Source organism: Hydra viridissima, unplaced genomic scaffold (assembly GCF_058129835.1).
Source record: "Hydra viridissima isolate aposymbiotic clone 2 unplaced genomic scaffold, HvirCarnegie_v1 scaffold_11, whole genome shotgun sequence".
Taxonomy (NCBI): Eukaryota; Metazoa; Cnidaria; class Hydrozoa; order Anthoathecata; family Hydridae; genus Hydra; species Hydra viridissima.
In genome coordinates, this window is record NW_028324310.1 from 10,939,043 (window position 1) to 10,955,000 (window position 15,958).

Below are 15,958 nucleotides of genomic sequence, written 5' to 3' on the forward strand. Positions count from 1 at the left end.
CTTTCATGTTCTAAATTAAAAGCAATTAAAACTTTCATTTATTGTTGGTGTATCTGTTTTTCTATTGATTTATTACTATTATTATTTTTTTGTAACATTTTAAAATAAAATTGTATGTTTCAGTATAACACCCTGATGCAAATTTTATTTAAAAATAATTTTTCTTGAAAAATTTATTTATTAATTTATGGTAATTTAAACAAGCTACAAATAAAAAAATCTTGAAATACTTTTTTTGGTGAAGCCACTTTATATCTAAACTAGTAAACAAAATTTAAATATAGAAAGATATATAGAGTTGTGTATGACTAAATCAATAACTGAGATTATAACTTCTTATGCAGCAAGATACATTTCTTAACTGCTGCATTCATTATTTACTTGTTTCGAGGAGGATTACTTGCTATCCAATCCACCCTTTACCTTCTATAGGTACCGTGATAGCAAATATCATTTGATAAATCTACTTTTTTACATTTTGACTTCATCAATTACATTTTACAAATTACCTTTTAATTTCTTCATGTGATAAAATAAAAATTAGACGTGTAAACATTTTTAATTTTGCGCGTGCGTGTTTGTGTTAAAAATCAAATTTACAAAGAAAAATTAATAAAAGTTATTTAAGGAGTGGTGCAATAAAATTGTTGGCGTTGAGCGGGAAAAAAAAGAATTTTCCTGATTACGAATGATACATTTGTATTTTCATTTAACTATTTTTGTTTACTTTTTTGTTTTAAAACCAATAAATAAAAGTGGTTTGAACATCGGGAGATTTTTTTAAAGCTTAGCTTTTGTTTCGACTTATGATAAATCTTCTAACTAAAAAGAGTTTTTTTACAAAAACATTTTCGCAAAGTTATTTATAACATCATTTGTTGTTGTTGATATTTTGTTAGTTTTTGATAAATAAAAAATCTTTCGGATGAAATCATCTATAGATGATTATATATGGAATAATTATAATTATTCCTTCCACCCCTCCCTTTCCTTACGCCTATGCTTTAACATATAAATCTAAGACTTTTATGACCATACTGCTTTGTTATATAATATTTTTTTTAACCTAATATAGTATTTTTTTTTTACTTAACATAGTATTTTCTCTCTCTTGCCACAAACAAGAGAGAAGTGCGAAAAAAACAATTAACTGTGATGATTAGCTTTAAGGATGATTAGGAAAGCGTTCTGCCAAAAATATTAGTGATTTTTTATAAAAATTTTATTGACAAAATTGAGTTTTTCATATGCCATCCTCACTGCACATCATGATCACAGGCGTAACCAGTCTTATATATAATGCTGTTCAGATCTAATGGAATAAAGTACGTTCAATAAGATGCCAAGCCTGAAACGTTACTTGGGTAGATTAACATCAAAATAATGACCAAAAGCATATTGTAAAATCTCTCTAAAGATTAATCCAATCAAACATCTTTGACAATAATGAGCAACTAAAGCAGTTTAATAGAGATAAAAGATCGAAGACTTCAAAAGTTGGTAATAAATGTCAATAAAGATCTGTTTGTTTATTTCGTTGGAATTTTGGAGTCTTTTTGATTCTGCAACACGACCTATTCTGCATTTTGTTATTTTAACAACAAGAATTTCAGAAAAAATATGTACCGAGTGAAGAAGAAAACTTAAATTTAATGCGGTAGCATTCTGTTTTTTAAACAGCCGCGGTACTTAATGCATTAGCAATTTTTCTCCACACGCAGATGCATGAACGCACGCACACTTTAAATTGTATTCAATAATAATTCTCTAATATAATACCGTGAAAAAAGCCAATATTTCGATATCACTTTCTGCATCTCACTATTAATCTTAATAACTTTAAAACGACCTTTTCAAAAAGCGATTGTGATAGCTCTTTCATTTAATATCAACGTAAATCTAATTTAGGGTACAAGTGCGTAGAAAAAAAAAGCCTTTATATGTTCAAACAATTTCCAATTCGTCAGGTTAGAATTATTTTGTTCTATCTCCCATTTTAAACGTTGAAAGAAAGTTTTAGATTTTTTTCTATAAGTAAAGATTACTTAAAATTTTACAATTACTTTTTTAAAAAGTAACTTATTTTTAATATAATTTATGTTTAAAGAAACTATTTAGAAAAAAAAAAATTAAAAATAAAATGTATTTTAAAAGTGATCATTACTTAGTAAAATTAAAAATTCATTTTCTCCCAACAATTAAAATGGGAGATAGAACAGAATAATTCTAACCTGACGAACTTTAAATAATTTCACATTACGGTTTTAGTATTTTGGTTATGGAATAAAAAGTGTTAATGCATCATACAGTGTCTAGTCGACAAAAGAGAGCTGTTTTAATTCTAGAAGCTTATTATAAACAAGTGTTTAACAACGCTCAATTATAGGATTTGGTTAATCGAATTTAATAATAAAATAAAAATTAATGGGAGCGATTTTTACGATATAGATAATTTATTAGACGACCGATTGCAGCAGAAAAGAACGTGCTGAAAAGGTTGTCAGTATTGACTAACTTAGGCTATTATCTTCTTAAAATTCAGACTAATTCATGTGCTTACAGACAGGATCATACTAATTAGCTTTTATCTATTGTTATTTTTATAGATGGGATGTATTACAAAACAAATACATTTGTGTACGTCTAATAAAAAAAACAAAACATTTTTTATAAAAATGATAAGCTTATTCTTTTGTTCGAAATAGACAATATTTTAAGATTCCATCTCTTGTTGATAATCCAAGAAAATGTAACGAATATCTTCGAATATCCAAGAAAATAAATCGAGCTCAAGTATTTTTTTTTTTTTTTTCTATCACGTTCATATCGAGCCGGTGGCGCTTGATTGGTTGATGAGATTTAATAATAGAATACAAGTTAACGGGAGCGATTTCTACCATATGGATAATTTATTAGATGACCGATTGCAGCGATTTCTCAACATATAATATTTACCAGAGATGCATTTATTTCATACTTTTGGAGTTTCCTAATTTTAATAAGCATCGCTCTTAAAAATACATGCTATATGTATGTGAAAAGGTTTAAGTACTTTATCTTTGAATAAAATCACATTCAGAGTAATTCAAAAAATGTCAGCATCAGATATCAACAAAGTAAACAATATTTTTAATATTAGTATTATGCGTAAATTTGTAAGAGTACTGTGCATACAAAGATAATTAAAAGTATTATGTATAAATATCTTTTTAATTATGTTTTTATCTCTAACTAATAAAGTTTTTTGATGTTTTTACCTGCTCTTAATATTTAAACAGCTAGGTATGTAGGTGTACCTGTGAATGAAGATTAATATTGCGTAGCTGTAAGTTTAACTGAAAGGTAGATTTAAAAAAAGTTCTTTATTAATATTTTTAGCTTTACTGAAGGTGGTACTGGAGAGAAAAAGCTCAATGCTTCCTTCTTATTACACACTTGCAGATGAACTATGCAGGTATTAATATGCCAAATTAGATTAGATTTTGTACATTTTATTGTGTGTTTAAAACTTTTGTAGATCTTTAGATCTTTTAAAATACTGATTGGACCAAACACCTGAAACTTATTAGCACCAGACAAAGTATTGAACACTTAACTACAAATATACAAGATAATATTTTTAAAATATTTATTAACCTTACATATTGCATTTTGAAATTATTCTGTAGGGGCAGATTTAGCAAAACTAAAAGATGCATTAATATAGTCACAGCAGAAGAATATTCTGCAAAGATTATTGACTTGAGTCTAATGGAATCATTGACTTGCTTGACATTAAAAGGTTAATTGCTATTGATTTGTGGTATTATTTGCTATTATTATTGTACTTGGTATGATATTATTTGTTATACACACACACACACACACACACACACACACACACACACACACACACACACACACACACACACACACACACACACACACACACACATACACACACACACATACACACACTCTCAGGCTTATTTTCTTACTTTCTAGATATTGAAAGAGAAATTGTTATACGCAAGCAATTATGCCATCCAAATATAGGTAAGAAGTCTTTCTTGCTTGATTTAGAATGATAAAAATGCTGTTAATTTGTTTTGGTGTTTATAGACTTTATATTTTATTTACACTATATAAATCAATAAAAGTTTACTGAAATTATAATTTGCAAAATGTGTTATTTTGCTACACACCCATTCATCATAAACTTTAAATTTTTTGTAATTTTTTTTTATATTCTTTAGTTCAAGTCTTTGAAGATTTTAAAATTGAAGGCCAAATATACATTATAACTGAGCTGTATGTTAGAAAGTTTTTAAATATTTCTCTAGTAAGCAGATATTAATTTTTTAGTAATGAAAAATGAGAATTGCAATTTATCTTACTTTCTTAGAGTAACTGGTTTTGATATTTGTTCAGAGGTTGTGAATAAAGTTGATAATGGTTATGCTTATAGTGAGGCTGTTGCAAGGTTATAAGTTGTTTTTTTTAAACATTCTTATCAAATTTACAAGCTCTAACAAAAGCAGGTTAATGAAAATCATAACAACAATTAAAAGAACTAGAAAGTAAGCAACAACTTAAAATAAAAGAATGTTTTGTTAAATTTTCAAATACTTATTCTATTTTATTTAGATTTTACATGCGCCAGATTTTAGAAGGTCTGAAATACATTCATGATTGTCAAGTAGTTCATAGAAATTTAAGGGTATGCTAATCCTTATCTAAAAATATATGAACAAAAAAGTTTAAGCATTGTAGTGTGAATCCTTTTGCTATTCTATGTTTTGCAGATTGTACGTAATTTCCTTAAAGCATGTTAGCTAATTTTTAAAAAGAATGGGTTTTTTTATGATTGTTTGTTAAATGTTTATAAAATTTGAACTTAATATTTTAAAGATACTGGTGCCTTGTAAAAATGAAAGACAACAAGTTTGAAATAGAAGATTTTCTTTTTTTCATATAAAAAAAAATTGTTACTGGGTTTATAATTTAACTGTTATACAGAAAAGTATTGGAACTCTGGACTAGCTATAACTGATGGAATTGGTTCATTTATATAAAGATTTTTAAATAAAACCAAATTTTTTTAACCAAATTTGCTAAATGTAAATTTTGCATATATAGCTTGTTTTTTTTATAAAAGTTTTCTGAAACTACCAGTTTATAAAATCTTTAAGAGTTTAATATGAAGTAATTTAAGAACCTAATATGAGTAATGATTTTTCTAATATGAAAAATAGTTTGAAAAATCTGATTCTCATTTGACAAAAGTAAAACTTCGTTTAAATTTAGTGACACAATCAATATGATCAAATAATGTCTAAAAAAAAATATTTTTATTTGAATGAAAAACGTGTTTTTTTTTAAACATTGAATGAAAATGAAGTACTTCATTTATAATCCCAGGATACCAATTACTTAACTTAGTTTTAGTGATAAAAGAATGTTTTTATTGTACAGTTTTAAGTCCCATTAAGGCTTTCATTTAATATATAGTTACACAGTTCAATAATGTCACTTAGCCTCTATGTATGGTACTTTCATCAGCACATGAAACTGCACCTGTGAAGATAACAGACTTTGAAGTTGCGTTAAAATTGCCAGAAAAAAATTTTTATATTCAAACAGAACCGGTTGGAGCATCTGAGTTTATGGCCCCAGAAGTTGCTGATGGAAAAGCTTACAACTACTCTGTTGATATTTGGGGGTTTGGTTAGTTATTTCATTGATAGTAGCTTTTCAAAAGCTTTTATGATTAGATTTTTTTTTCTTTGAATTTTCACTGTGTAAATGTTTTATGTTTTTAATACAATTTATTTGAAAATTAAAATCATAGATTTAAATTTATATATACCTGTGGTCCCTAATCATATGCCTGCAGACTCTCTTATACCTGCCAGCTACTTTTTCTATAAAAAAAAAAAAAGTTAAACTACTAAGAAAGTAAAATAATTCAACAAGCAAAAAAACTGTATTTAAAAAAAATTGTCCATCATCAGATTTTTAAATTTTAAATATAAAGTTCATACATATAAATGAAATTTTACTTAAATGTAAAAGAATTTGAAAGAATTAAATTTAGAGTTTTTTTTCTGCAGGTGTGACCCTATTCATACTGCTTACTGGTGAAAATCTATTTAAATGCTCTCAGACACAAGAAAATGTCAGCAATCAATTGCTAAAACATGTAAGTTATTCAGTAAGATAGTTTAAACTTTACTTTTAAGAATAAAACATAATAAACATAAAAAATCTAGTCCTATCAAAATCTTTTTTAAATGACAATTTAAAAAAGATTTTGATAGGACTAGATTTTTTTTAAAGTAAAAAAAAAAAAGAAGTATATTCTTTAAAAAAATTTATTGTCTTTTTTAACCATGTGGTAAAAGTTCTGTCAAAAAATCTATCATCATCTGCTCTTTTTAATGTTAATTTCGTAAAACTTTAAAATATATTTCAATAACAATTTTTCATTTGAGCTTATTGAAATTTAGATGTCTTCATCAGATTCAGATTGTCTATCAGAAACAGTAAGAGATGTGCTCAACAAAACTCTAGAACAAGATCCTTTCAAAAGGATATCAGCTGCATCACTTCTTCAACATCCATGGTTTAATGTACATATTTTATTATTCTTTAAAAAATCTATAAAAATATTATCACTATATAAAACCTAAAAATTTTATAATTGAATTTAACTTGTGCATTTGTTTGAATTTTTATTTCTTTAAGGATAAGCAACAAATACCTCGATTCCACTTACAAAATACTGTGGAACTACTTAGAAAGTTCAATGAAAGACAAAAGGCATTTACTTATCATTTAAATTTTTTTTTGGCTTCGCTTTTTTTTTTATTGCGTTCCTATTCCTTACTTTTTTTAAACATTTATTTCAAAATTTTAGTTGATAAGTTTCTTTGTTATATAGATTTTTAAATATATATTAAACTACATTAAGTTATATCATATATTATATTTTCATCATAATTTATGTATAGAACACATATATCTTGAAAATATTACTTTTATTGTAAGCAGTTAAAATTGAAAAATTCAATATTGTAGTAAATTTATTGTTACATTGTATATAGATTAATAAATGAACATTCTACAATGATAATATGCTAATGCGTATATAACCAATTTGCTAAGACGATATTATAGACATAATGAAGTGGTTTGGTTTATTTTTGTTAAAATAAATACATAATTTCTTAGGAGTTGAATAATTGTGGGGTGCAGCCTATCAGTGCTAATATTTTGAGCTCAGATAGAAGACAAAGTTGCTTTTCAATAACAGGTTTTTTTCTCAATCAAAAATATATATTTTTTAATAGGTATATATTTTTATATACTTCATAAATATACCTTAATTTTTAGAAAGTAAAAAAATATTTTTTTTTATAGCATCTGATAAAAACATTTTTTTATAGCAACTCCTGCTTCCAAGTCTGTAAAAATCAGCACACTTAATGAATCAGAAAGTAATGAGCCCATGCCTTGTACAGTGGAGCAAACATTAAATGCATTTTTAAAGGTTAATTTTTGTTTATTTGATTTATTGTTTGCAGGATTATTCCTTTCACGATGAAGTCCAGTTTTAAAAAAAATTTATACAATATAAAATCTTATTAGTGTAATGTTAAACTGTGTTAGTTGTATTTTATTTACAAGTTTCAACCTTTTACATCTTTTTGTTTTTGGTCTTTTTATGTTGTAAAATGAAATTTTTACACTTTTATGTTTTGTTTTTAACATTGCTCTTATTCTCTGTTTTTGTAATTTCATGATAATTATTATCAATTACAATAGCTTTTCTTGATAGACAGTTTTTAAATAAAAAGATGAAAAAAGTTTGAAGCTTGAAAGTTATGCTTTGATTTACTTGACATTGAGTTCTTTCTATTATTGTTTGCTATTAATGTTAAGATTTTTTTTCTTTAAATGAAGATTTGATTCTGTTAGAAGTTTGGGTAAAATTTTTCTGTTGTTTGTTTGTATAAGATTACTTTTGATGTTGTTTGATTTAGAGCTACATGGTGTTCGATGCTTATATATACTAGTATTAACATTGATACTAGTATTTTCATAGTTTTTAACTAAAAATTTTTCAGTTCACAAAAATAATTCAGTTCTTGCTTAGGTTAAAAAATAATTTTAATTTTCTATTGTTCATCTAAAATTGGCTGCTGTAGAAAGTTTTAAAAAGTAAGAATGTCAAATGTTATTTTACAGACTATGGTTTATTTTGTGTTATTTTTAGCTAAACAAAAAAAAAAAAACAAAAAAAAAACAAAAAAACATGCAGCCTTCTTATCTTAATACATATACAAGAAGAAATATACAAGAACATACATACAAGAAGATTGATATTAGAAGATACATAGACACAAACTAATATGCCATATTAACTGTATTTTGTTCCTTTTTTTATTTATTAGTCTGTGAATGAAACATAGCTTTCTACTTGTAGTTGGATGCAAACAACTTTTGAATCTTTTTTAATTTTAGATTCATGATTTGACTAAAAAATCAAAAGATGAAAACGATGTTAGCAAGTTGAAAGCAAACGCTTCTTCATTGAAAAACGAAGTAAGTTTTTTTTTGCAAATTTTTTTTTTAACTTCAGTTATAAAAGTTACGATGAAAAGATTATTGAAAAATGTTTAAAAAAGTTGACTAAATGATGCTAAATTGTCGCTAAAAGCTCTAAGTGATCTTGTAATAAATAGTTTTCAATCTGATTACTATATCTGACTGATGCAAAGGTTTTCTTGTTACTTTTTTTTGTGCTATTTTTACTTCTTTTTCTTATAATTTGTTATAGGTTTGTGCAATAATCTCTATGATTCCCAGTGAACAGAAAATAGATAATGAAAAAGTGAACACTTTGATAAATCTTTTAGAGCGTCCTCATTTTAAAGTAAAGTTTAATTTTACAGATATTTTTTGTGTTCAGCTTAAAAAAAAGATTAATAGAAATTTTTATCTTTATTAGAGATAATTATTTTTTAAAGGCTTTGTTAAAAGCTTATGATGAGACAATAATGGAGCTGCAAGAGTCAGATCAGCAACTTAAAAATGGGAGCATAGTAGGATTGTATGGAAATTTCCCTGATAATCTTACACGCGTTCGATTGGTTCAGTTTCACCGTCCTCATTCAGAGCCTTTGGTAAGTTTTGGTTTAAATTGGGAAAGCTATTTTGTAAAAAATTCTGTTTGTGGCATCAAACATCTTAATCTTGAAGATTGGAATTATTTCAAATGGCTAAAAAAATGCTTGGTTAACAATTAAATTCATCTTGATAAAAAAAACAATTTTTAAAAGAAAATTTTATTTAAAAAAATTATCATTTTTAAAAAAAATGTCAAATTTCTCAGAAATTTTTTTTTTTAATGAAAATAATTTTTAAAAACTTTTAAGGAGTGTTGTTAAATTTTTTAAAGGCCGTTCATTACAAAAAATTTGAAAATCGTTTCTAAAATGTCTTTTTAAACAATTTTGTTCTTTATGTTAGGGTATTACTGTGAAGATGAATAAAAATAAACAATGTGTAGTTGCTCGAATCATACATGGTGGAATGATACACAGGCAGGGCACTTTAAACATTGGAGATGAAATTAAAGAGGTTAATGGTACAAATGTGAGTATGAAATCAGTGGAAATGGTGCAGAAAATTTTGGTAAATCTATTTTTATTTTTTTGGGGGGATTTTTACTTTAATTTTTAAAATTCATTTTTTTTTTTTTTTTTTTTTTTTTTAATGTGTAATGACTTTCTATTAGAATAATGCAATTGGTGATGTGTCACTGAAAGTTGTGCCTGGTCGAAGGAAAGAAGAGATTGGACAAAATGAGGTTTTTATCTTTATTTGTTTTAAAAACATTAATTTTAATATTTTGTGTAGTAGCTAGTTTAATCAATAAAAATTGTTGATATCGATATATTTTCTTGAATTTTATTTATTTTCTGTAATAATAGTTATTTAATTTTTTTCACTAAGGTTTTATTCTATAAAATGTTTTTTATTATTTGAGGTAGTTAATTTATACATTATACATTATTACAAAAAAATCTACTTTACTTTCTTTAGTTGTATGTCAGGTGCTTATTTGATTATAACCCTTCTGATGATGACTTGATACCTTGTCAACAAGCTGGGTTATCTTTTAAATGCGGTGAGATATTGGAGATTAAGTCAAAAAGTGATACACTATGGTGGCAGGTATTTTTTTTTTTAAATCTTCATCAGTTGAATATTTTTTGCATTCAATGTGTATTCAGATTATTCTTTGTTATCATATTTTTGAGTTCTTTTTTTCCCTTCAGGCTGTAAAGCAAGGAAAACATGATGTAGCAGGCCTAATACCATCGCATGAACTTCAAGAAAAGTATTTTTTTTATTTTTTTATATTGAATAATAAATAAACAAACTTAGCAATCAATTTTTTGTCTTATTTTTTTAAATATCCAATCAACCATTTTCTTTTAAAATATTTTTTAACAATTTTGGAAATATGTTCATTATCTTGTTGAAAAATTAATTTTCATTTTTCTTACTGGTGGCTTACAAAAGTTATAAGGTATAATTTCCAAGTGATCTTTTCTTTGATTTTACCATTTACCAACACCATTCCATGAAAATCAACCTCAAACCATTTCAGAACCTTCTCTGTACTTCATAATTATCTGGGTGCATTGGGTGAATAGGTATTCTGATTTTTTACACCATTCTTTGTGTTTTCTTAAATTTTTTTTTAATATTTCTTTTTAACTTTACAGTAATTCTCAAATCTTTCTTTTGATTATCCAAACAACTTTTTTCCAAAACTTCTTTTATATTTCTTTTTAACTTTACAGTAATTCTTCTGTTGTCATTAATTATACTGTAAATAACTCTATGCACTTGTACTGGCATCAACTATTTTATAAATTTCTCAATCATGACCAGTAATATAGTGTTATTTTTCACTTCCAATTTTTTAAACTTTTTTTTATAATTGTACAAACACCTGCACCTGATATGTCATACCTTTCAGCAATGTCTTGAATCACCATGCACTATGTAATCATTTAAACAAAGCAAAGTTGGAGAATATTTGGGGGTACCAACTTCATTGTATTTATTTCAATGACTGATTTTTGGCTTTTTAGGCTGAAAGTTTAAAATGGTCAAAATTTAACCTTTTTAACCTGTATATTGTTGTTACTACTATGACACCCCAGTGACAGCAAAAACTGAGTTACTTGTAATACACAAAGTTTTATTTAATCGTTATTATTTGTTTACTTTTTTAATTGTAATTAGTTATTACTTATTTGATTATAATTGTATATTTTTCTAATCATACTTATTGATATCATCCATTTTCCTTTAGGCGAATAATGAATATGGAGGCACAGAAAAAGACACAAAGAACAAAAAGTGTGTTGATGAAAACAAAAAGTTTTCTTTCTAAATTAAAATGGATTTCTTGGTTTTTTTTTTGTTTTTTTTTGCGTAAATGTTTAAGTTTCCATGAACTTTTTTATATTTGTCTTGTTATTTTGTTTTTGCTGTGGTGTTATTACTTTTTCTTTTTTTTTCTTACTTATTAAAGGTTTCTTTTTTTTTTTTTTAATTTCTCCTTTACTTCACTTTTGCTAACAGCATTTCTTTCTCCACTTTCCTATAAGCTTTAATTTGAATCTCTTTTTGATTTAGAGCTATCTTGGCTATCACATAAAAAGAATTTAAAACAAAATTATATAGCTAGCCTTAACACAGGTAATTTTTGTAGGTTTTGTAGCTCATTGAAAGTTTTGAATGCAATTTATATTCATGTTATCTTTGCATGTAAAGTTGTAAAAAAAAAGTTAATCTAGATTTCTTTTTCAGCATATGATAAATTGGATTTAAAAACATATGAAGAAGTTGCATATAGAGAGTCGTTCAGCAGAAAAACACTTGTGTTAATAGGTAGATTTTTAAAGTATATTTGTAAAATAATTAAACTGCTTAAACCATAACAAAGAAAGTGTAATTAAAAATAGTTTAAGAATCATTAAATAACTGAAAAGAAATTAATTAAAAGGTTAAAGAAATAAAATTGAAAAGAAGGAAACAAAGAAAGATAAATTAAAATGCGGCTGATAAAATATGTACAATCTTTTTACAATATTTGGGTTCCGGCTTTTTGATGAGTTTTTTTGTCATAATTAGTGTTTAACTGACTGTTTTTTCAAAAAAATTAGGTAATAATCATTAAGAATAACTTAAGATTGTAAAGATATATAAACGTTGATCGCATGGCATATATTTTTAAACTCATACAAGATAAAAATGATTATGAGAACTTAAATCATTTTTGATATTTTGTGAGTTTTTACAAATTTTAACAGATACCGAAAATTTAAAACGGAAAAACTTCTCCAAGTAAAGTTATTTATAAGTTTATAGTCTCTTTTTTTTTTTTTTTTTGACAGGTGCGTGTGGGGTTGGTCGCAGACACATTAAAAAAAATCTTATAGCACAGTTTCCCAAAAAGTTTTCGACTCCTGCAATATGTGAGCATGTTTAGAATTTTGAAAATACTTAAAGATAAGTTAAAAAATCGAAGAGTTAACTTTTGAGTAATAATGACGATTTTATATTGTCAGATTTCCTCAAAAAAAAAAAACATCTTTTAAAATTTATTTTTTTTTGTTGTTGTAATTTCCGTTGAACTCCTATTTTAATATATATCACTATATCTAATTTAACTCATATTCCACCTTGAACTTCATAGTATATTGCTATCGTTTTCGTCCGTAATTTGTTTAGAAAGTTTTGACAATAATATTCTTTCGTTTCTAAACGAATTAGAAAAAATAGTTCAGATTTTTCCATATGTATTTTAAGGCACTTCTTGTGAATGTGAAGTTCAGAATGCAGATGACGAAAAGTATGTATTCGTAAAAGAGGGTGAGATGTTGGCAGATATAAGTCAACACAAGTATTTGAATTACTATCAAGATAAAGGTTACTTATATGGAATAACATTGGAATCGCTGCATCGTATTATATCCGACGGTCTCATCCCGATTCTTGATGTTGAAACTCCAGTAATTTTATTTTTCTTTTTTTTGCGCTTCTTCTGGCATAAGGTCAATATGAAATATTTATATTATTTACATTATATAAAATTATTTATATTAAAAATGTTAAATGACTTTTTAAGGTGTTAAAGTTGCTTAGATGTAAGGAGTTTTCTCCGTGCGTTGTGTTCATATCTTCGCCCGAAACATTCCCTGCGAGTGGAGACCCAACATTGGTAGGAAGCCTTTTTAATTAAGTTACGTTTTTTGTTTGTTTGTTTGTTTGTTTGATTTTTAACGACGTTATCGTTTCTTGACCACAATTGTTATTAAATTGACAGGATTCCGATTTACGACGCTTAGCTGTAGAGAGTGCAGAAATCTTTAAATGCTATCGTCATTTTTTTGATCACGTGATAATAAATAATTCTATAGAAAACACTGTTGATCAAATCATGAATTATGTAACTTTAAGAGAGCAATCTCCTGATTGGCTACCTGTTGGTTGGTTGTATTAGAACACATACTTTTCGCTCTACGAATAAGTTGCGTTATTGCGCTAATTATGCGGCTAATTTAATACGAATTTTTAGAACCGTTTAATTTTTTGATTTTTGGAAAATGTAACAAGTTCGTTGTATTTAAGTCTACCAGCACTGCTGATTTTTAAAGAATTTTTAAATAGAATTATATATATTTTTCTGACTGCGCCGTTGGTGTCATCCGTCGGTTTTCTCTTCACGCGTGTGAAAACGTTGCTTATGTTAACTAAAAGAGTAATTTTGTTTTTAAATTTTCCAAAAAATTTAGAGGATTTTTTTAAAAGCATTTAAATTTGTTACTATCCTGTTGACTAAGATAACAGGAATTAAATGTTCATAAGCAGTGATAATTTAATTATAAGATACCAAATCTTGTGGACCCCCATCCTCCTAATATTGAAGCTCTTTTGGACCCCCCATCCTCCCAATATTGTATTCATGCAATGCGTATTATTTCACACACAGTTAATTTAATTTTGAATTTTCTTGAAAAAAAACTGTGTTTCCTGATGCCGAATGATAAAAAAAAACAAAACAGTTTATCAATTTTATTAAACACAGGACTTAAAAACAGGGTTCCAAAAAAAATACCCGGCTTTGTAGCAAAAAATATCCGGCTTTGTAGCAAAGGTATTGGCAAGTTAGCATTCAAAATTATTTCAAGTTATTGAAACTGCGTTTTGCTATTGCACCATTTCGAAGAGTGATTTTTAAATTTGCATACCAGTAGTGCAAGGGAATAAATAGGGGTCGAAACGTCACTCTTTAGTTATGTATAGTCTTTAAGAGCATAACAAGCACGTGATCCATCCACTGGCTTCAATATCATTTCTCTCGGTCCATGCTCACAGATTGTTACACGTTAACGCACACACAAATGGTATAGTTTCAAATCGTTTTTTTTTGTTCGTACACAACAGTAACAACATCAGTGAGACCGGGTATTAAGTTTAACCATATTTTCGGCGGTTCCGTCACCTGTTATTTAAATATTCTTTACTATTTTTTTGTCTCTTCAACATAATTGATTAATAATCTGATCAAGTGAAGTTAACATTCAAAACATCTCAAATTAAAAATGAACAATCTTAAAGCTGTAACAAAATGTAACATTTTTTAAAAAGCCATTGACCACATTAATGCTCAAGGGAAAAACGGTAAAATATTTTCAAGCAAAACATTTTACCATTTTCTCCTAGAGGGCAAAAGACCCATCTAAAACTGCTTTTTTCTTTTTTCTTTATTTTTTAATAGTATAAAGTATATATAACTCCTTATTATATGTAGGTACATGCAAGTTTACGCATAGTTCCATGTATATATATATATATATATATATATATATATATATATATATATATATATATATATATATATATATATATATATATATATATAATTAGTTTATTATATACAGCTTTCTAACTTCTAACCAAATTTCTCGGTGTATTTCATTGACAAATGTTAAATAAAAATATTTTTCTGCGAGGGTTATTTTTTAAAGTTCTTTAAAAAAAGAAGGCAGAAAATTTTTCAAGCCGTTTTCTTCATAGCTACGTCCATTTACACATTTTGACAAGTAAATATGGTGTTTTAAATTGCTTTTTTGGGATTTTAGCATCTCAAAAAAGAATATTAAGCTTATCAAATTACAGTATTTGATATTTGTTTTATAAGCATTTGCTTTTTACATCTGGACTTAGCAATTTAAAAAATACTTTTCCTATCACTTTTTCGATTTTTTCCTTGGCGTCATTATGGTACTCCGCTCAACTTACACTTCTAGTTATTTACTTGTTTAGATAGAAAGTGCTTGTTAATGTAACTTTGATATATAATTAGCTTATTATATCTAGCTGTTTGAAATGCAGAATAGAGATTTGTATTTCTGGTATCAAAATTTAGAAGACAAAAGCTACTCCACTTTCTCTCTCCCCCCCCCCCCTCCCTTTATCTTATGTTTGATTCTGATAGAGAATTTTATGCTAATTAAGAATCGTATAAAAACATGGGTCTCAAAATCTATGGAAAGTGCTTTAAACTAAAGTTCAAAGTACAAAATATTACGACAAACCCCTAATATTTACCATCTTGAATATGATTTTTTTTTGTCTAAAAGTTATCTTTTCAAAATATTAACAACCTGGTTTTTGTTTTATCATAATGCAGACCTCGAATAATAGAACGTGAGAATTCATTCGCTTTTAAATTATCACGTCAATTTACAATAACTGGGATCCTTAGTTTGTTGTCTAGAATATCTTTTAAAGTTTTTATGGAATAAGTTGAAAAATTCTTTTATTGATTGTATACTAAAATAAATTTCAAAATAATTAATATTGTTTATTAGCAAAGTATATATAC

At 26.4% G+C, this 15,958-nt stretch overlaps 1 protein-coding gene across 10 annotated transcripts; it reads left to right on the forward strand.

Moving 5' to 3' along the window:
• The first annotated feature begins 1,796 nt into the window (after positions 1-1,796).
• On the forward strand, positions 1,797-13,742 carry LOC145191083 (peripheral plasma membrane protein CASK-like). 10 transcript variants are annotated; one of them, XM_090065808.1, is made up of 27 exons: positions 1,797-1,967; positions 3,379-3,454; positions 3,669-3,781; positions 3,964-4,035; positions 4,236-4,290; positions 4,385-4,462; positions 4,627-4,699; positions 5,517-5,706; positions 6,093-6,181; positions 6,489-6,611; positions 6,727-6,801; positions 7,213-7,294; positions 7,428-7,531; positions 8,506-8,586; positions 8,822-8,917; positions 9,012-9,167; positions 9,514-9,678; positions 9,782-9,853; positions 10,090-10,221; positions 10,326-10,387; positions 11,375-11,421; positions 11,701-11,763; positions 11,875-11,955; positions 12,462-12,542; positions 12,877-13,079; positions 13,196-13,288; positions 13,394-13,742. In XM_090065808.1, exons 2-27 carry the CDS (start codon positions 3,414-3,416, stop codon positions 13,568-13,570), a joined length of 2,604 nt encoding a protein of 867 aa, XP_089921934.1. In that variant the 5' UTR covers positions 1,797-1,967; positions 3,379-3,413; the 3' UTR covers positions 13,571-13,742. The 10 variants fall into 10 exon arrangements, with proteins under 10 accessions (XP_089921934.1, XP_089921939.1, XP_089921936.1 ...); XM_090065813.1 differs by having other exon boundaries at positions 3,985-4,035; XM_090065810.1 differs by lacking the exon at positions 1,797-1,967 and adding an exon at positions 2,271-3,116 and having other exon boundaries at positions 3,985-4,035.
• The last annotated feature ends 2,216 nt before the right edge of the window (positions 13,743-15,958 follow it).

Coding starts and splice junctions, on each gene's coding strand:
- LOC145191083 (XM_090065808.1), top strand. CDS start 3,414: ATGCTTCCTTCTTATTACACACTTGCAGATGAACTATGCAG. Junction 3,455..3,668: donor CTTGCAGATGAACTATGCAG/GTATTAATATGC, acceptor ATTATTCTGTAG/GGGCAGATTTAGCAAAACTA. Junction 13,080..13,195: donor TTCTTGATGTTGAAACTCCA/GTAATTTTATTT, acceptor TGACTTTTTAAG/GTGTTAAAGTTGCTTAGATG.